A 23,867-nucleotide genomic window follows, 5' to 3' on the forward strand; every position below is an offset into this window, starting at 1 on the left:
CAATAATTAAGTTGTGGCGTCATTAATTAGATTTTAATTTAATTTATTAATTATTAGTCATATCTTTTGCCCTTTTCTTAATTAATTAATATTTTGCGTGACTAACTCTTAAAATAATTAAGTTTAAGTTGTATTTACCGACCAATTAAACATTTTTTAATAAAATGATTCTTACTAAAAATGAATCAATGGCTTGAAAAAAGTTAATAGGTAATATGTATTAAAGTTGATTAATAAGACTATATTAAACTTGACAAAAAAATTAAGAAAAAGAAAGTTGTCCCGATTAATCGAATATATACTTCAATTAATTAGGCGACCTATATTATTGATATCTTTTTCAATAAAATTTACGCTATTATTACAAAAAGAAAATAAAAAAAAATTTAAAGGTTAAAAGAATAGGTAAAGAGGGAGGTATCAAGAAAGGGACAGATAAAAAGTTATTGATAAATTCATATGATATTTGTTTCGATAAAATTGAATAAGACCGACAAAATGGATTGACAATGAGAGGAAGCTAATTTATCCAACCTAAGGGTGTTTTCGGTAGGACGAAATGCGTTTTCTTGAAAAATATTTTCTAAGAAAATATGTTTTCTTTTATTCGATAAGTAAGTAAAAGAATATATTTTAAAATTATTTGTTTGTAATTTAGATAAATATTATGAAAGGTGGAATAGTGAAGTAGGTGTATGTGATGGTGAGGATGAGGGCAATGAAGAGTATGAGTGAAAATGAGATACGTTGGAGAGCGGAGAGGATATAACGTTATTAGTGCAACTAAGTTTTCTTACTTTAAACATTATTCTGACCTAGAAATATTCAAAATAAGTCAATTCAAACAAACTCTTTATAATAAAAAGGAAAAAAGACTCGAATATATTATTGAACTAATAAAAATGGTACAGAGATTGTTCCATCAATTTTATTAAACGACGAAATATGTATACTACTTTAAACAATAAAACCATTTTCAACATTACTAATACATTTTATTAAATATTATTTTTATACGCCTTATGAAATGACGAAATATGTATACATTGTTCGATCAATTTCTTAGGTGAATTGTTGTTCCCCCAAGCCTTTTTTCCTCTACCTTTATTTTTGGGTGATGAAATCGTTCATAAATGTTTTGACTTTTGAAAGGCAATTATCATTATACACATTTCATGCTTTTTTTTTTCTTTTTCTTTTCTAGAGATCCATATATTAACCTTAAAAAAATTCAAAATTCAAAGGCTATATTAGATACTCTCTCCGTCCCATTTTATATGTCACCTTTTTACATTGTACTTGCATTAAGAAATAATGTAACTTTACCTTTCTACCCTTATTTAATTTTTTTGGAACTCAAGTTTTCAATCAATGAATATGAATTAATTTATTTTAATTAATTAATTTAACCAATGAACATGAATCATTTACTTAACTTATCTAAGTTGGTCAAATATATATTTTCAAGGCTAATAACTCACAAGGATAAAAAATGAACAATATGGTAATTTATGCATTGATTTTATGAAATGACAAGTATTATGGATCAACTATTTATAGAAAGAAATGACATATAAAATGGGACGGAGGGAGTAATTTTTACTACAATGGTTACAATGGATATTCAATGCTCAAATTAAACTTCTAATAATGGGATTAATTTTATATTCTATAATTATTTATTAAAACAATAATAAAAAATTATATAATTAATTAACGAATATAATTTGTCGTGTGAAATATGTAACTTGCCCACTTCTAATTACTATACGTCCATGAGCAATCATTAAGGGTCAATGGGAAAACACAAAGGAGAAAGAAAAAAAATAGCAACCACAATAAAAAGTGCAATCATATTTTTTTAATAAAAAAATAATCTTATAAGTAATAATATCAGTGAGAATACTTTCTTCCAAAGATAAATCAACCAATAGAAAAATATTCTTAAATTATCACAAACAATTATATCTTAAAGTAATAAGTATCTTTTAATTTTGGAATAAGGGTCTGAAAAATATCCCAATTTTGGCTGAATTTGTTGTTACGATACCAAACTTTCATGAGGACCTATTACCCCTAGACTATTTAATACCGTATTTTAAACATATATATGTGCCCACGTGGACATAAAAAATATTGCATAATTATAAATAGTAATGTGTCCACGTCGGTACATATATACCTTTAAAATACACTATTAAATAGTTCAGGGGGTAAAAAATACGGTATTAAATAGTCTAGGGGGTAATAGGTCCTCATGAAAGTTTGGCATCGTAACAGTAAATTCGATCAAAATTGGGGTATTTTTCAAACCCTTTTCCCTTTAATTTTTTACTAAATATTTTATGTACTAAAATTATATTTATTTCTTTTAACTCATATATCTATTGTTTTCATGTCATTGATAAAGTTGAAGAAGAAAAAAGAGTATTGTTACTCAAACAAATGGTACAATAAAGCATAATTTCTTATAATAAAAAATGTTGCAACACAAAATTATTAAGAAAAATTGTTTTACTACTTGAACATTATGAACAAGAAGTAATTAAACGAGTTAGATTATTATCTTATTGAACCGATTAAGATGACACAATTAAAAAGGAGTTGAGTATATAAAAACTTTTTCTTAATTGAATCTTTTTAATCGGGTTTACTATAGTGAAAATATGAGTTTATATATTTATTTTTTTAAAAGTGAGGGCTGCTTTAATATGACATGACACGTCAATTAAAAAATGAGACTTTTATAATGTTTTTATAAAAAAAATAAGTTAAATAATTTTATGATCCAAAATAAGTGAAAGTAATTTTTTAATAGACAATTTCCATAACTTAGATGATTATTCAAGAAATTAATCCTCAAATCCATCAAACACCAAAACGAATACCATATATCGAATTAAAAACAAAACAAATAAAGAGGTTATATTATCAATTTAATAAAAGTAACTATTATACTTTCTTCAATTAATAGGTGGGTAGGCCAATGTATGATTCAAAATTATGACTTTAGATATCAATTTTATTTCTCTTTTCTTCGAAATTATGACTTTAGATATCAATTTTATTTCTCTTTTCTTCCTTGGTTTCCCCCCCATAAATTCTTTGATGATTTGAGTGTCATCAAGTTGAAAGCCACTTAGAAACTTTATTTACAATAAATAAATAAATAAAAATAATTTAGCAATGGAACTTTAAATTTCTTGTCACCACGTATTAAAATCAAATCAAAATCTAAGCATATCCCTAAAAAGTCATGTCAAACATAGCAGCAAATGATCAATATTATCTAGAAGACAATGATTTATCAGAATTGATGAATCTTTTATATAATGAATTACATTATAATTTCTTGGTCATCTCGATACATATAAATTCCGAATTATTTATTTTTTGATCTCTAAAACATATTTGATTATTTTGAAAATCGTATCACCCATCCCTCTAAGTCATATATTATATTTTAAATTTACGAAAAAAATCATTCAAGAGAAAGAAATTGTAATACTCAAAATGATTAGACGAATCGTTACATTTAAATAAGGCTTTATGATTACTACTATTTTCACTTTGAGACAAATTTCCTTTTTGATCCGATAAAAAGTTTACCTCTTCCGAGACTGGATGAGTTAGGAAACAAAAGTCACCTCAAATCTCAATATGCATTTGGTGGGTGAGTAGAATACACAATCAAATGAATAAACATTTTAACCAATCAAATAATTTTATTAAGTAATTTATTAATAACAACATAATTATAACTATTATACAAAACTTTTAATGTAGGGATTTTATAACTTCATATATCTTATGATCAGTAATATAGACTCGTGATTTGTGTTGTTGAAGTCCACTAAGAAGGAAGATTAGTTTTAGTTTATTTAATTTCAGTAAATGGAAATGGAAAATTGAAAAAGGAAATCAAGAAAACAGGGAATTCAATATTTAGAATTAGCGGTTCAGAATAAATGTGATCTTATTATATGTTTACATTTATTGAATTTGTATCCATAGGTCAATCTGGTCAGAAATTTTAATATAGATTCAGTTGAATCCACTAAATTTGCTCTATATAATTCGTCTATAGGGGGAGTAGTGGGAAAGTCATTTTTGTTCAAGGGGGTAGTGATCAATTCATGATCCTTTATTGAAAAAACTATAGTGCATAGATCAGTGATAGATTTATGATATTTATCAAGGGGTTTAAAATATAAAGAAATAAACATACAAAGAAGTCAAGAAGGGATTCAACATCTACTATAAAGACATAGAAAATACTTATGATTTTTTTTATATATTGTATTTTTTTGACATCGAGGGAGTTCAAATGAACCCTCACATTACCCTAGCTCTGACAATGATGTAATTTTCTTCATGTTTTAATTTTTTTAGTGAAAATTATGAATTCACCTATTATAGGGGAGGAGAGGTTTTTTTTTCTATTTTATTCTAATTTGTTTAGTTTGATAAATAATGAATGAAGAGTTATCTTGCATAGGATAAGTAGCTATTGGAGATCAATAATGGTCATAGTAGGATGGATTGAAGAAGTAGCTATTGAAGACTAATAATGTGCATGGTGATATAGGATGAATAAGACTATGTGACTCTTCATAAGAGGTATTAGATTCGAGTTCTAAATAAGAAAAGAATCGTTAAAAAATATTTTTCTCTTTTCTCTTTTTTTTTTTAATATAAGTTGTATGTGATTGTGCATATTCAAATTTATCTAAATTTTAATATGAATATGAAACACGGAATGAAAAAAAGAGAGTAGCTATTGGAGTGTAATGGAAGGCAAGTTGAACAAAAAAGAGCAAAGGCACCATCATTTTCATATACATCATGTCATTTCGAAAAGGGCGGTTTTCCATTTCAATTATTGAACTTTGACAAATCCAACATCCATGAGAAACATGGCACGTATTGATATGTACAACTTAAATGTCCCTAACTCGTCACACTTTTTTTTTTTTTTTTTTTTTTTAAAAAAAACTTTTACTATATCTTATTTTTTCACATGTTGTACGTAATTTCAAATAAGAAGTTAAGGAGAACATCTGTTAGGAAAAAATCTTTAGGTTAGTCTCAAAAATTAGTTTATAAGGTGAGATTATTTTAAATTATATAAGGATCATCAAGTGTCCTTCGCGACCGATAAGGGTGGAAAACTCACACTCACACAAGTAGGTGTGACAACCAGTATAGTATGGAAGCTTAACATTGGATAAATCAAGTTTTAAAATGAGCCTGAATCTAATATCATTATAAGAAAATAAACCTTGAGCTAATGAGCATGAAAAAGTTTTGAAAGCAGAAAAAATTATTCGTATATTGATACAATTGAGATATGTTTAAATCCAACAAATACACAAGGCTACAAAGACGCACGTTGGACTAGGGTTAGACTGAGGAGAGTTTGTCTAGCTAGGAGTACTCCTATTCTACAGGAACTATATCCAATTTGTTAATTCGATAATAGTTATTTCTAACAGAATTTAACCTTAGCTCATCATGAGACGTTGATTACTCAAGAGCATATAAGGAAATCATGTACGCCATATCCACTTGTGAACTTGACACACTTCCACTATATATATGTTGTACAATGTTGATATGAGATGAGTTTAAATAAATAAACATAGGAAAAGTTTGAGGATTTATATAGCTACATGGCCTCAACTTGTTTGTTACTAAAATGTTGTTATTGTTGTTGACATGGTACATACGTATAGTAGCTAGGAGTAATAAATATAGTTGCCAATTTGATTTGGACAAGAACGTAAGATGAATGAAAAGTTATATTCATATATAAACCATTCACATAATGATATGACATATGTAACAAGAAAATAAATATCTATATACTTGTTTTCAAAAGTTTGATATCAATGACTTTGTCTAGCTACATACCAACCTACTTATATGAAATGGGGACGATTAAATTTTGGCTTTTAAGTGCTTGGAATCAAGTGAATTATCTACACATGCTAAAGACAAAAAGCTTGAAAATGATAATCCTTCTCTCTTTTAAGAAAGCTTTGACATAGTGTAACTTTTGGGACCATGAAAATGAAAGTAAAGAATATATAGAAATTGACAAATATGTCTCTTTACCTATATATCCATTCGAACGAGTTCTTGGATTTTCGTATTAGTGTTATTTGACTCGAACCTGTTCTGAAAAATTCGAGATATTTCGAATTCTTTATTGACACAGACAAAGTTAGAGAAAACGTCAAGAATTATTTCGATATTGAACCTTGATCGTCACATGAGGGTTCCCAATGTGTGCATGTGTTTTTGTTGCTTCAACTATCGAAACAAAAAGCCTTCTACATGTGGTGCACCTTTTTTTTTGGTTTTCCATTAGGTGTTTGGTACCTACAATAAAGTTCAACTAAATTCGAATTCGCATCAGAAATTTCCACATTGAATGGTAAAATGCTCCCTAATTAAAGCATGTACCCAGAAGACTCAAAGGCCTATATTCCCATAACAAGCATGCCTAGTTGCCCATGCCTCCCCCCCCCCCCCCCCACACACACACACACCTATAACTAATTTATCAATAGAACTATTGTTAAATGAGATGGTTTATACTAATTCTCCTGCGAGGATATTAGCTCAAATTATACCTCCTTTATTTCGAATCACGTTATTCATAAATATTTTTTCATTAATTTCCAAATATGTAAAAAAGAAGAAGTTTAAATTTAAGTAATTATATTTAAATTCATAATGAAAATTAAGTATATTTATATTGACCCTCCTACTATGAGTCATGCCAAATAAAATGAAACGGAGTGTCAATTAACATAACAATTCTTAACTTTTAGAATATATACTTTTCATAGTTAGAAATTGGGCCTTGGTTTGTGCACGGGCTAGTGGGCCAATCTCCTGACGGCCCAGTTGAATTTTTCGAAGGGACTTTAGTCAAGAGTGGGCCATATAACAATACTTCTAGAACTTTAAATTGGGCCATGAATTTATTATAGTATCAAGCCCAAACTTCATTTATGTGCCTAAACTAGACATGTCAAATGGGACGGTTGGTGAATTCAAGCGGGATAATAAACTTCACTTATGACTACTTTCAATTGGTTGTGTTTGTCATTTTGATATGTGTTATACTATTGATATAATAATAATAATCACTAATAAATTATGGTTCACCAACAAGTTTGGTGAAACAATTGGGATTCTTTCATCTTTAATATAACGTCCCACATTTGAGCTCCAAAATATAAACTTATTGACATGAGATGGTCTACACTTTTTTTTTGGTTATTCATTAGGTATTTGTATTGAGGTTTGATCAAATTTGAATTCGCATAATACAAGATTTATTTTTAAGGGCGGTGCTCTTAATACAATTTTTTTTCCAGTCCAGGAATTCGAACCCTAGATCTTTATAATTAAAGTAGGGGGAATCCAATAATCCCACGACAAACCCATGTTGGTTAAAAAAAACAATTTGTTGCGGAGTCTTTGGCTATGTTTTATTGTAAAAATAAAAAAACAATAATTCCCTTCTAAGGAATTAAAAGCTTTCTCCACTCTATCGAACAAAGTTTCTTCTAAGGAAAATTCCAAATTAGGAGAATCCTACGCTTTGATCAGCCATTTTTGGAAATTTTCTTTGAAGGAAGGTCATTAACTCATTACTCATTGATAAGTTGTCACTAATAAGCAAATTAATTATATATTAATCTCACCCCTAAGCCAAAATGTATTCTAAATCGACGTTTCAAACTGTTAGACTTCTTTGGTTTTATGTTATTTTTGAAATAAATATTGTGAATAAATTTATGTTAATATCTTCAATTTTGTTACTCGAATAATTTAATGTTTAGTCAGACTTCTAGAATTGTATAGTTTTTATGAATGACCTAATAAATTTTAAAAGGGATAATCTTATAATACTAGATTTGTTTTATTTTATAATAATGATATTCTAAATTTATTGTTCTCGATTAATTTAAGTTCACATCAGATAAAAATTATAAGAAAAACAAAAACATTTTTATGAATAATTTTTCATTCATACCAAACACAAAGAGCTCTATATTCTTCCTTTACCTAACTCCAAGCACAAACGCACACGCAGTTTTTGCCGTCGCACTATGAGTACGACATTATAAAGCTTAATCAATTAAAAAAAATAGAAATATTCCGTGGGTTACTTGATTATTCCTAACGTCCTAAAATATTTATCACATTTCACTTTTCGAGAATCAAATTTAATAAATTACCATAACTAAATTAAATTAATTTAAAATTTTACTATTAAAATTTACATATTCGATATAACAAATATTATAAAGTCAACAAATTTCTCATGTTATATCTATAGAAGTATATAACAAATATTAGAGTAATTGGGAGTCTGTTGCCTTTTGCACCATCTCCTAGTTATATTTTTATGATTTGTACTCTGTCCTTTTTATTTAACAAAAGGAGTGATGTCATTATTTTGCAAGAAATAACAAAAAATGAAGTGTGAATCATTAAAAAAAATGTGCAAATTATAAAAAAATAAAATAAGATATATGTTAGTAATTGGTGATGCAAGTAATGACTTCATCTCAAAGAGAGTCGACAAAAAATGGATTATCTCTGAAATCATGGTCTAACAAGCAACTAAGATTCCTTTTTTTCTCACTTTTAAGAAACTAATTAATGAATGGGAGGAGACCTTATAATAGTGCAAAAATTGGAAATAATTTGGTCAAAATTGAACTTTATATATTATAGTGCTATCTGTTTGAAACTTTTTCCATTTAGTAGTTGTTTTAGTAATTACCATTCAATTTTGTAGCAAGAAAGAATTTGATGTTAAGGGAAATCATTTATAGGAAATGACATAATTTTTTCTTATGATGACACATATATGGCAATAATCTTTTTTTAAGTGATTAAAGTAAATAATAAAATGAGAATCTAGTTAAATTAATCATAGTTGAGTAAAAGAAATTTTGATACATCACACGTTAAAAGAATACATTCCTAAAAATGTCATATCAAAAAAGTATTTCAACATATCAAGAAACAAGTTAAAGGTCAATTGAAGTTAAAGATTTTTTATCTATACAGCGATCATGGGCCACCAAACTTGCTTCGATCAAGAAAAAGTATTTCATAATTGATTCGGTATATCATTTACTTGTTTTTCCTATCGATCTTCGTATTATTCTTCAGGTTAGTATTAAATTTATGTAAAAATAATATTGTCAAGTATATATTACTGATTTTGTAAATAATTTCGTGTGGATAAGTTTTTACGATACTGTCATATCTATTTATCAATTATTGTTGATGAAGTCGTTGAAATAGTAATAATTAATGAGGTAAAATAGTAGTTCAAATTATAAAATTATATCAACCTCCTTATATATGTATATAATTCAGAAAATTAAAGATACTTCACATCTACTTGTCGACAATTGTAATTTGGAAAAATAAAGAGACTTCTCATCCACTAATCGACTACTTAACCATTCCTTCATTCCTTGTAAGAATGTAACACGTCCAATTGCACTTCAGAGGATGTTAAATTGTTCGGTCTCAAATTATTTGTTATGTTTCTCTTTTAATTTATACACTATTAAAAAAATATTTCATCTATTTTATATTAGTTGTCCACTTTTTTTTTTCTACGTTCTTTAAGAAATCATAAATGATAAGGATAGTTTTACTAATTTAACCTAAAGATTTTTTTTTTGAAACTTTACAAATTTATTTACACTTTCAGAAAATAATTAATTGTAAATGTAAAATGAGAAAAAATAAATAAACCTATCTTGTTTTGTAAATGGATAAGTATTAATAGGGACAACTGATACGGAACGGAAAGCATTTAATTAGTAGGTTTTGAACTATTTTATTCTTATATATGTCTTAGGATATAATTTTTCTTCATTGAATATTTATTCTATTTATGTGTTAGCACTCCATAATTGAGGTGTTTATAGGAGTACTAAAGATAAAAAAATTAAAAAAATTATCTTTGATTTCTAAAACGAAATATAATTGAGACAAAAGGGAGTAAATTACCAATGTTTTGGGCTCTTAAATTTTCAAATTTCTAGACGTTTAGCATCTTAACACACATAGATAACTTTGTTAAACGTATGTGATGTCATTAATCACTAAGCACTAGGCTAATACAACATTTATCCCAATCCCTTAAAAAATAATTAATCTTGTCTATGCTTAATCAAATCACTAATAAGGATTAAGAAATTTGATTAACGTACAGTGTAAGCGACTATACTTTTTAAATATGTGCATAGCACAATGCAAAAAAGTACACATTTTACTAGAAAATTATTTCACTTTTTATATTATTTTCAAGATAGGAATAATTTTATTCCTTGAAGATACTATGAATCAAATTTCTTAGTGTTTTTTATATTTATATATAAAAAAAACATTCATCCTCTTTGCTATAAAAGAAAAATAAAAAAGCAAGCGTAACTAAATCAAGAAGGGAAAAGGGGCAAATATATCCCTTTTAACTTTGCGATTTAGAGCGAATATACTCTTTACTAAAAAAATTATAATGCATATATACCCTATCATCTAATAAATGATGTATATTTACCTTTTTCATTAATATATATTTACTTAATTGAAAAAAATATAATAATAAGTTTTTAATTTCAAAAATGTCACGTGACTTGAATTTTTTTATATTTCACCCTTTTTTACACCTTTAGACCCGATCCAAATGAAGAATCATAAAATGAATTTGTATCAGGTCTGAATAGAAGAGAGATTATGATTTTCTTAATATGGATTGGGTTTGAGTGAGTAAAAAATTGATAATTAAGGTGATCTTTTTAAAGAATTTAAAAATCAATTTAAAGATTTTTTTAAATAAAAAAATTAGTCTGTTAACGAAAAAGGTAAATATACGACATTTATTAGATGACGATGATATATATGCACTATGTGTTATATGCATATATATACTATTTTCTTTTACGAGAGATAATCTGCTCTAAATTGTAAAGCTGAGCATTATATTTGCATCTTTGCTCAATCAAGAACATCCAATTTGTCAATATGGATCTATCTATGAGTCATTAGGTGACAACTCTTTGTCTAGAAAATTTCCTCTTCAAGCCAAACAATTTTTTTTAATTTTATAATTCCACATTTGTTGATTCCATTCTCAAAAAGCCTAAATAAGAAAAAAGATAGCAAAAAATAATATTGCTTGTAAAGCTGTGGTTAAGCTGTTATATGCTCTAATGAAAATGGCAGCAAGTATTATCACTTTTTGAAATCTTCCAATACAATCATCATATATCAATATTTCATAAAGATATGGTTGACACCAAGTAATCAAAAGCTACATTTCAACTAACCAATATTCAATATTTCATGTTATTTTATAAAACTTGTATACACATATGTGGCACGTATATACTCATTTTCCACTATCAAAATTAATAACTCACTTTTTTGTATAACTTAAAAAAATGGAGGGTCAATAGCGCAAAGTTTTCAACTCTTGTAATTAAAAAAAAAAAGGGAAAATTGTATATAATGGCAAACTATTAATTCAAATTAAATTCTATAACCACAATTTGATTTAATTGTGCGCCGTAGCAAACTGTTGCCAGCCGCCTCTCTCCCTGAAATTCTCGCTCGCCACTCTCCCCTCTCGCTCGCCAGTCTCTCCCTCGCCTCTCTCACTTTATACAAACAGAAATGTATAAATTGCGTTTCTGTTTGTATAAAGTGAGAGAAAATTGTATATACACATGCGAATACATATATCTTCGTCCTATACACTAATAATTATACAATACAAATATTCCCCTGCCCAGTTCTCTTTTGCCTTTCTCTCTTTTTCTCTTTATACAAACACATATTATACAAAATACAATGTATAATTTATGTTTGTCTAAAGTGAGAGAGAGAGAGACATTTGATATACAAACGTTTAATTTCGATTCAATTGTATACAAATTCAAATTTTATGCAGATATACAAATACATAAAATTGAATTAAGAGGCTACCAACGATTTATACAAACGAGAGGTTGACATCAATTTATACAAATGATCTGCTAGCGAAATTATACAAATCTGAAGAGGAGCCATCAAATTATATTATTCAAACTATAGCTATAGCATATAAATTTGATTTTTATGTTTGCTGTATGTGAAAGTTGCTCAATAAAAATAAGCATCGCTATGGAGTTTCAAATTTTCACGGTTCATAATATTATCTTGAAATTTCATCGATAAAATTTAAAATTAAATGAAAATAATTATTTTTTGAAAATAGAGTCAAAGTGACCAATAAACAGTATTTCAAACATTTGAAAAAAATAAAATAAAATTGAGAGGAATATTATTTTAAACTAGAATGATAACTACCACATAAATAATAATATTATTACAGGCCAATGGAAGTTGGAAGCGAGTAAAAGAAGTCATGGCTATTAGTTTAAGGATTAATAAAATAATGGAATTAATTCAGATTAGGTTTAGTTATTATATTAGTAGTAATTTTGGTTTATATTATTCATTTATTCGTTACTGTTGTTTTTATCCCCATTGTTTTTAGTATGGATTTCTTTATTATATGTTTATCTTACTTATTTTTTAATATGTTTTATTTGAGCTGATCAGGTGTGTCAGAAAATGTAGTAGTAAGATTGCGTACACACAATGTCGATCTAAAAAAATTCACTAATATTTTTCAAATATGAAGAAATGAACTCATGAAGAAGTCAAAGAAAATTTAACATCTACCATATATACATAAAAAATAATTTTAACTATATATAAACAATGTGATTTCTGCTGAAGAAGGTTCCTTCTCAATCCTACCTGGCTCAACTCCTGATATACACCGCCCTCTCTATATTCTATTTATGATATTATGTTATTTTATTTATATATCTCTTACTTATAAAATGTGTTAAGAGGAATAATAAAGTGAGATTTGGTGAGAAGTGATAGATTGGGAAAATTATACTATGTGCCTTACACGATTTATTTAAGTGATGATGTATAACTTACTTTAAAGATGTCAATTATAAGCGATGGTATAAATTTAAAGTAGGTCCTACTTGATTAATTTAAAACAAGATAATTTACGTTAGTTCTTAAGTGTGTCCTCACGTAATTAAACTAATTATTAAATACCATGGTAATAATTAAAAAATAGGGTAGTCTACGATTACAACATAACTAAATTTTTGGATAAAGTTAATTAGTTTGGAAGTAGCTTTCATTTGAAATTTTTTATTCAATGTTTTATTACTTGGAAAATCTCTCTCTTCTATCTTTCTTTTAATATTTATTTTATTTTAGCTAATATATTATTTATTATATATTTTGTTGATTTAATTAATTAGAATACACACTAGTAACTCGCTAATGAATGTAGGGAAAATATTTGAATTTGTCATTGTTTTGCGAAATAGTTCAAGTTTACTCATCATTAATAAGTTGGCGCATATTTACTCTTATTATTAATCTAGATACATTCTTATTTATTAGCGATGAAATTTTTTCTACACAAATCTTTTTATAAGAAAAAAATGATCAGAATTGTCTCTGAACTCTGTGGAATAATTTAGAGAGTCCCTCTTTTGGTAGCAACACGATCGTTTCTTCAGTGCTTAGAATTTTCTAACACAATGTTTTTCTCTATCTTGGAATTTTCAATCATCTTACTTAAAACTTACATAATTGATAATTATACCATCAAATTAAATTCTCATCATCGAAATTATTCCCCTACCAATTATTCTTCACAAATAATTATCAATAATGATATCAAAAGTACTCCAAATCAACTTTCTAATGTTAAAGAAAATTCAGGTACACGATATTTAAATTCAAATCCATTAGCAGTAATATTGTAATAACGGTTGAGGGTTAACAATCTTATACTAACAAAAATAAAGAAAGTAGTGATAAAAGGAAAATGGTAACAATGAAAGTGAGATCGCTTTGAGTGAAGTATATCTCCACACACACATATATATATACTGAGATACATCGTATTTACACGCTTAATATCTCCACACCACAGTCTAGGGGTGCGCATCGGTCGGTTCGGTTCGGTTTTAGGTGTTATTGGTTCGGTTTATCGGTTTTCGGTTTGTAAATACTTCAAACCGATAACCAAACCAATAACATATTTCTTATCGGTTTTTGGTTAATCGGTTTATGGTACTTAACGGTTCGGTTTTCGGTTTAACCAATAAGAAAATACTCATATATATTATATACACTATAAGAAAATTTTCAAATAAACCATATGATTTCTCCAGCATTTGGCATGAAAGTAATAATCATAAAAGTAACAATCATTTTTCTTGCAAGTTTAGACACTAGACACATTCAAAGGAAAAAGTGTGAAAGTAATAATCGTTTAACCATTAACAAAAAGTGTGAAAGTAACAATCGTTTAACCATTAACAATAAGACTAGTAAATTTAGTATAGTCTTATTGGGTTATCGGTTTAACCATTAACAAAAATTATAAAACCGAAAACCGAACCAATAACCCAATAAAAAAATTTGCAAAACCGTTTAAAAACCGTTAGCCCAATAACCCAATATCAATAAACCAATAGTGTTTTTTTCGGTTCGGTTTATTGGTTAAATCGGTTTTTGCACACCCCTACTCCACACATACACAATATTTCTATCCACCTATATCTATTCGAATAATAAATATATATGCGTATCTATTATAAATAAAAACAAAAATTCTCAAATTATTATTAAATACTACTTATAATTTTTTTTGAAAAAGTTATTACTTCAATAAATATAGGACCTTAACTTTTTCATATTATTTACCTTACTTTTTTTTTTTGGTTTTCCACCCCACATTGAAGCCCAATTAAATTTGAATTTGCGTCAAAAAATTCATAATAGGATAAAACACTTTCTAATAAAGGCGATTTCGTACTCAAAAAAACTCGATACCAAAACCTATTAGTAAAGAATGAAGGAGTACTTACCGCTCTCGTTGGTTTATTTACCTTACTGATCGTGCCTCGCGTTTTTTTTTTTAAAATCGTGCTTGATTGTCAGCTTGACTAAGAATTGACAGCTGGACTCTAACCACTACGCCACGTCACCCTCCTCTTCTTTTAAAAACCCCTCTTCCCTTTCCAAAATTCTCCAAATTACCAAAAATAAATAAAACTGAACTACCAAAATTTAAAAAAAAATCCAATATTTTTTTTAAAAAAAATGGAAGGATTAATTCCATTTGTTTACAAAGCAATAATGGATTACAAAAATGGAGGCCAAATTGCTACTGGTTCACCAAGATGGATGAATAATGATTCGCCGTTATTGGGTTCTTACATGAGACTTCCAGGCGGGTCGGGTCGGTTTGAGAATTCTTCGGATATACAGTTATTCGGGTCACCGGATAATGAGTTTTCGATGAATTCGTCGTCAGCTTCTTCTTCATCAGTCGCCGCCGGTAAGAGATCAATGGTTTCCGGTGGATCACCGACGGCGAGGTGTCACTGGATTTCTACTCGTGCTGTAAACAGATAAATTACATATTATTTTGGAAAAAAGGTCAAAATTTATGGTGGGTATTTTTAATTTAAAGAAAAATGGAAAATGTGTGAAAAAAGGTGTGTTAGTTTTTTTTTTTTTTTTTTTAGTTTGGTGAAAGTAAAGTGTAAAGGATAACCCGAAAGGGACCTTACAATTTATGTGTTCTTATGTGAAAAATCAAATTGTATATTACTACTTTGTTAAGAAGCAAATATTCATTTTATTTCATCCTTTTCTCTCTAATTGTTTGATTCAAATTTCAAGTATTGGATATGTTAAGTTCTTGAGTCTAATTAAATACGAGTTGAAACTAGTGTTTGATCATATATTCTAAAGATTTATTTTTAAATATTTGTTTGTCATGAAATTTACTCTTAAGATTTGAATCTTATCATTTTAAATTTAATATATCAAAAATTAAAATTAAGAAAATGCCAAAAATAAAAAATTACTTCTTTAAGTAGACTAGAAAAAATAGTACCATAAATAAATTGAAACGAAGCCACCATAACTTGTAAATTTGATGTTAGTAACAGATGGAAAGAGTGTGGAAAAATGTGTTTCTGCTGTAAATTGGATGTCCACACTAATAAATGCTATGTGGTGTATATTAATTAGCCATTTGATATACTTGGTTCCCAAATATATACATGGCAAGATGATATCCATGTATTACACTTTGGGCACAAGTAATACAACTATATATACCCCTATTCTTGTAAAAAAAAAAGGGCAAGAGTAAGTGACATAAATTACTACACATACTATTTTTCATCTTTCTTATGATTTTAGTATTTTGTCTTTATTTTATAACACGTTATTAGCACGAACTTCTAATCACATGTTGATCTCTTACTCCAAAGGTTTTTTTAATTTAATTTCTTCACTAAGAAAAAAAATAAGATATCATTATTGAGTAGTTTATAAAATTTATTGATTTGGGTGATTAAAAGTAATATGTTTGATATAATCTCATATTGATTCCATTCTCTTATATTCTTCCCTAAAATTCATTTGTTCCTGATCTTTTTTTGATGAATCTATAGTTACTTTTAATCGGCTATATTTTTTTAGGTGAGATTAAATTATTGGACTAATTGAATCATTGCTAGTAAGTTCTTTAACATTATTCTTTAAGTTAAAAAGGCCAATAATATATACTATGAGTTTTAAGAATTTAATCAAGTTGTTGGATTGTTTCTTGTTCTTGTGATAATAGAGTATGATTCTTGAAGATCTTGATATTGCAATTTGCCACCATGGATAATTTATCGTGGCTTTTATATATTTATTTATACAAAAAAAATTGTAATATGAGAGTCAAGGTAAGTCAAGTTTGAATTTGATTTTTGCTATGAAGTAATTACTTTCTTTAGAACCAAAGATCGAAAGGATTTGATTTTTATCATCAATATATTTATAATGCATGCAATTAATAGGTGCCTTACATAAGATTCATATTAAGTCATATACTTATCAATAAATTGGTGGAAAGGCTTCTTAATTTACAAAAAGAATGATATTATTGTTCAATTCTTATGTCTGTTGAGATCTAATTGCATATTCTCCGTTTTGAAAATCCTATATTATTTTTCCTTATAAAGGTGATGTGGGTTACTGAAGGAAAGTTGCAAATATTAAAACAACTCTACTCCCTTCTTGTAAAGGAATTGTACTACTGCGAAAAAAGGGAGGGACTATATATAACTTGAAAATAATTTGTCTTAGTATTATTTCTACTAGAATATGAAGAAATTATTTTAAGCCTTTGTTTCAACTTTTACATTGAATGTTTTATATATTAATAACTTACTGTATTGCATGTGTTATATAAAGAGATTGAATACATTAATTTGTTTGGCTCTAACAATTTTTAAACTTTGATTTATGTAATTCTAACAATTTTGTTTCAAAAGAGAGAAGAGAATTGAAGTATAAAAGAGCAAATTTATTTTGTTTCTATAAGTGAACATAATATTCTTTTAAAGGATTATGAGTGAATCATGTTACACCTTGACTTATTACCTCATTGGTTAAGGGTAAAATGATGAATTCAAGTTTCATCGAATCAAGAGGGTAAGATGTTGGATTTAAGTCCTAATGCACCATAGTGATGACATAATGATGACTGAGCAAACTAACGTGCTCTTGATGAAAATTATGAAACACATGATTTTGCTCCATTCTCAAAAATGAATGTGGTAGCAGTACATGATAAGCCTAAAAGATGACTATTGAGACTGTATAATGAATGTGGGTGTGACAAAAGACAAATTAATAATAGTCATCATTGTGGTAAAAATAAAGAACACTGTAATTTTTCCAAATAGTCCTTCAAAATATGAATGTCATCAAAATGGTATGAAAGGTCATTAGAAACATGTTTGATATGAGACCTAATAATTTGATAAGTTTTATAAATCCTCCATCAAAGAAAAGGATAAAAAAGTGGTGATACACTTGACTTTCAAAGGTGATGTCGAGGTATGTCATATGAATATAATAAATTTCAAAGCATGACAATGAACTTCTAATGAAAGGAATAATTATGAAGCATGTATATATGATTATGGTCAATTCCTTGAAGAGAATGTGACTTGTGGCAAGTATCATGAAAAGTGGACCATTCTTGAAAATGAATGTGTCAAGAAATGATGAAAATTATAAATACGGACATGCTCATGTATGATTTAATAAATATCACAACTCACCTCTATGAGAGGTTAGAGAGAAATAAACAAATTTTATGTTGGTACAAATGGTCATTGGTCAAGTACTTTTAGTACATCACAAATAGTGTGATACGTTTTATTATGAACTATCAAAATGACAAAAGAAGAAATAATTCTTGACCACAAAAAATTGTCATTGAATATGTATCTCTGTACGTCAAAAATATTTTGCCAAATATTAAACAAAAGGGAGGAGATATTAATGATAAAAGTAAATCAAGAAACAAGTTTTGCTTGTAATGATTTTGACCATGACAATAATGATATAGATTTCTCCTTGAAAGAGATGTTCACCACAAAAACAATGTTATGAAATATGTGGTAGTATCAAATGTCAATTGTGAGCTTTGGTGAGCTATTGTGTTACTACTCAAAGAAATAAAATTGCTCATGATATTGAAATTGTAGTAAGTCTCGAATGAAACTTTTTAAGTTTCAAAGAAATAGTAAAAAATAATAATATTGAGACTATAAATTATGGAATGATTTAAGATCTTCATATTACTATAATCAAAGTGGGTTATAAATATTTATGTGAAAGATTGCCCCTTTTTTCATGTTTTTTGTGGTAACTAAATATGAGTATGATGATGGAATCATATGCAAAATAAACTAGAAGTTTATTGAAATAAATATCAATTGACATGATCGGTTGATGACCATCCCGGTTCAAATACAATACGAAAATAAATGAGAATTCATGTGGTTATGTATATTGAAGAAATAATAAATTCTTCAAGAATTCTCTTGCGTTGTTTGTTCTCATGATAAAATTATCACTGTACCAGCTAAGGTTGAGATTGTATCTCCCAAAATTTTGAAATATATAAAAAGGTGAATATGGGCATGTTCACCTGTCATGTGAACCATATACTATTATATAGATGCATCTATGCTATGGTCACATGCACTTTATCATCAACTTGCAATTTGATTTTTGCAGAGGTTGTTTGCTTGAATTTAAATCAAGAGCACATTTCAAATTCTAAAATTATAGTGATGATGTTGGTTAATATCCAAGTGGTTTAAGCAGAAATTATATGCCTCCAATTATAACTAAACCATTGGTTATGAGAACAAAACTCCCCAAAGGAATTTGGTATAAGATGTGTTATTTAAAGCGTAGCAACACTTGTACGTATCAAGCCAACAAGGTTCCCCTATCACAATTGGTTCAGGGTCAGGAACCAAATAATTCTTATCTAAAAATTTAAATATGTGATATATAATTCCATTGCTCCACCATTACACAATGCACAAAGATGATTCCCCAAATAAGGTTGGGCGAATGTTAGATTCTCTAACATTAGGGGGAGGAATGATAAGCAACTGGAAAATAATTTATACATAATGAATTATTTTTGGTATTGGTATGATCCTCGTTGAAAAAATAATTTAAATCAATTGTCAGACACATTCACTGACCCTATGTTATAATCCAGTTATAAATGCTCCAAAGAAAAATCTTTGAAGGACATAATTTATGGTACGCCTGAAGCGTAATAGATAATTCAATTAGAAAGATAAAATATCTGGAAGAAGAAAAAGAAGAGGAGCAAATGATCAAGATGGTCATAATGATGAGGCAAGTGCTTTAGAAATAGCACCATGACACTTCATAAAACCTTGGCAAAGGTTCAAGTACCTGAAAATGATGGAAAATAAAGAAAGTTTGATAAGTTATGTCTAATTAGAATCAGGGGCGGACCCACATGTAAAGGTGGGGGTGCACGTGCACCCGTCAACTTCGAAAAAAATCATGTGTATATATATATATATATCTTGAGAAATTGATAGAAAAAGAAATATAATAAAAAGTGCACCCTTAATGAACATTGAACTGCCTTTAGTCTGTTAGTAGAAGTGGGGAAATACCTCCTTGAGACCCAGGTTCAACCCTGGTCAACAACTCTTTTTATTACAAAGTCAAGCGTCCATTAAGCATTGAAAATTTTTCTTCGCTTATACTAAAATATTATTGGTTCACCCAGACTCTTCAAATCCTAGGTTCGCCTCTGATTGAATCGATATCAAATAAACCGTCGACGATATCTTTAATATAATATAGCGCTTAGAATTATAAATGGTGATGAGGATCTTGATATTAAATATGTCGAAAGTTGACAGAAAGAAAATACAATTCAAGTATATTTTTTTATTCACTTGGAAAAGTGATGTTTTGGACTTATTTTGTCCACATACCAAGATATAATGTCACTGGGGTACAAATGAATGAATTATTGTGTGATAATAAAATTATAAAATATAAAGCACAACTTGTACAATTGAAAATAAAGTTTCGCAAAAGTTCTGACATTATTTTATGGAGATGTATTCTCCTAAGGTGGATGCAATGAGGTTTCTTTCAGTCCGACAATATGTGAAAAACTTGAATACGCATAATGAATGGTTATCATGTCTAGCTAGACAGTAAATATTATATGAAAATCCCCGAAGGATTTAAAAGGTTACAAAGTGATTTCATTGAATAGTATCCCAATGATTGTAAGATCGCATAACATAAAGATCAATTTTGATCTCATTAAAATGGTTAGAAAGTACCATGTCATAGTGCAATTGGTGCACTTATGTATCCTTCTATTATTATTCATGGTAAATAATTTTATTAATATGCATGCAAAATATAACATCATTCTTATCGGTGGAGATATTAGAGTGAATCAAATATCGATATAAATTATTTATTCTAACTAATCATGTCAAGGTTTATAGATTATGAAACTGCAAGAAATCATTTGGTTATATGAAGTTTTGATCTCCAGAAAGCTATTAGTATTCATGTAGAAATATTGTCATATCATATTATTCTACAAGACAATCAATTTTATTATCATGAAATCTCTGTCACTTGACTAGTGCTACAAACAAGTCAAATGAGCAAAATATATTTCACCAAAGTTCTTCTTATTCATGATCTTCAAAAGAAGGATGTAGCCGATGTTCAACACTTCGTATTCACCAAGGCATTATCAACTTCAACATTTGAGAAGTTGAGATATAAGATTGGACTGCGTCATCTTCAAGTTGTTAAGTGATGTTTTAATCAGGGGGAGTATAATACGCATTGCAATCTTTTTCCCTTAGCCAAGGTTTTGTCCCACTGGATTTTCCTGGTAAGGTTTTTAATGAGGCAACTACCAATGTGTATTACAACTTACAAGATATGTGTACTCTTTTTCCTTCCTAAGATTTTTCCCATAGGATTTTTCCTAGTAAGGCTTTAACGAGGCCCATTATGTATTAAGACATGGACATCCAAGGGGAGTGTTGTAAATTGGATGTCCACACTAATATGTTTAGTGGTGTAAGATTAATACACACACAAAATGCTATGTAATGTATACTAATTAGCCATTTGATATACTTGGTTCCCAAAGTGTATACATGGCAAGATGATATCCATGTATTACACTTTGGGCACAAGTAATACAACTATATATACCCCTATTCTTGTAACAAAAAAAGGGCAAGAGTAAGTGACATAAATTACTACACATACTATTTCTCATCTTTCTTATGATTTTAGCATTTTGTCTTTATTTTATAACAGTTTCATTATTTTTATATTTTTCAATGATTTTTAGCTTTAGTGCAACTAGAGGTGTTTGGATTGGCCTCAAAAGTTGGTCAAACCTACCCTTGAATCAGTTTTTTACTTCTGAAAGTGTTTGACAAATATAAAAAATAACTTAAAATAAGTTAGTAAATGTTTGGCAAGGTCAAGATTAATGACTTAAAATAAGTTTAAAATTACTTAAAATAGGTCAAAAATAAAAAATAAATCTCCCCTGCTTTTTATTTTTTTGAATTAAAAGTCATTTTTTGACTATTTTATTTTTGATTTAAGAATTAATTTTTTTAAGTCAATCCAAACAGGTTATAAGTGTAGGGATAACCCAAATGGACCTTACATTTATGTGTTCTTATTATGTGAAAATTCAAAGTGTATATTATTATTACTATATGTGGGTAATTTATTAGTGTGTGTTTGATGGTTTATTATGTTGTCTTAATTTACAGGACAAAGAAAATCATCTTTTTGCTTCTATGATGTGTTGATTCAATTATTGCATATTTTAAGATCTTGATAATAGATACGAGTTTAAGAGGGATATCGATTAGGATTGAAGAATCAAAATACGTTGAATTAATAAATTAATTAAGCAGATCAGAATAAATTGACTTTCTATTATTTTTAGTCTAATTTGACTTGACACATCTCTTAAAAAATAATAAATAAAAATATTATTTTACTACATCATCCCATTAAATAATGTATACGTTCATTTTTTTTACACATTAAGAATCATTTCAATTGAGTGAAATACATTAAGAATCAAAATAAAGCATTACTCGTAAGCCAAAGATATATATACTCGTAATATATACGAAATTTGAACAGTATATATCAAAATAAAGCATTACTCCCAGCTGGCAATATATATTATATGGATAAGGTATAAGTACCGCTATATTATGATAGAAATTTCAGAATAGTTAAGACGTGTGAGAGATATTTGAATTCCATGTAAGCCAAAAAGGTGTACATAATATATATATATATGGAAAATCAACTTGATTTCTCTAATAATTTCCCTCACATTGGTTATCCAAATCCCTTCCTTCAATTTCTCGACATGATATGATATCAGATTTTAATTTGTAATATCTCAAAAAAATAAAATAAAATAAAAAGGTTATGATAACTCCTTGATGTTCATGTATGAATAACAGATCACCCCCACTATATATGTAGATTACATGCATGTGAAAGTATCAATGTTGTCTTGAATCTTTTTGTTTCGATTTAGTTGTCATATTATTATTTTTTTGAGTTGTTCTAAAAGAATAGACATATTTTTATAATTGAAAATAATTTAAACTTCGATTTAATTCTTATTTAAATATTTTATATTCACAATTGCCTAATTTTTTTGAGATACAAGTTTCTTAAAGAAAATTCTTTATTTTTATTAGACTTTACGTTATATACATCGTCAGTGTAAACAAAAAGTTCACATGACCATCACGTCATTCAAATGATAACTACTCCTTAAAATATGAGATTTGCAATCTTAGAATATAAGACGGGTCGATTACTTGCTGCAAGCAGACAATGACTTGCATTATGAATCTTTTCATATATTGACGATGCATATAATTTAAGCTTTATTTATTAAATTTTATGCTCAATCAAACAACGTCTTTGCATAGTGCCACGCAGGGGCAGAGCCACCTTGTAGTCAGGGATACTTCATCTGAATTTATTTCGGTGAAAAATTCTACTATTTATAATACATGATTAAAATAATAATTTATGTATATATTATAGATGTCGAATCCCCTTTTAACTAGTTCATATGTCTATTTTTTTTTATGTCACGTAAATTGAAATGGATGCAAATATGTGTTAATGATCACTCTTTGATCCTCCAATCTTCCTCAGAAATCGTTGTCCCGTTTGTAGAAAACCTAGACACAAAAATTACTTCAAGTTGACAACTTTCTGACCTTTGTTGTGTTATTTACAAAAAAATAACAAACTTGTGT

The 23,867-nt window shown here is 27.9% G+C and overlaps 2 protein-coding genes across 2 annotated transcripts in view; one reads left to right on the forward strand and one right to left on the reverse strand.

Annotated features, from left to right (window-relative positions):
* LOC125840407 (uncharacterized) overlaps positions 1–23,867 on the reverse strand; it is a 203,681-nt gene that overhangs the window by 153,534 nt on the left and 26,280 nt on the right. The gene's annotated exons all lie outside the window — the stretch shown is intronic.
* Positions 15,235–15,563, forward strand: LOC125840467 (uncharacterized). The gene has a single exon (XM_049519461.1). The coding sequence runs from the start codon at positions 15,244–15,246 to the stop codon at positions 15,556–15,558; it is 315 nt and encodes a 104-aa protein (XP_049375418.1). The 5' UTR covers positions 15,235–15,243; the 3' UTR covers positions 15,559–15,563.

Source organism: Solanum verrucosum, unplaced genomic scaffold, assembly GCF_900185275.1.
Source record: "Solanum verrucosum unplaced genomic scaffold, falcon-dt-bn FXZP01000137.1, whole genome shotgun sequence".
Classification (NCBI taxonomy): domain Eukaryota; kingdom Viridiplantae; phylum Streptophyta; class Magnoliopsida; order Solanales; family Solanaceae; genus Solanum; species Solanum verrucosum.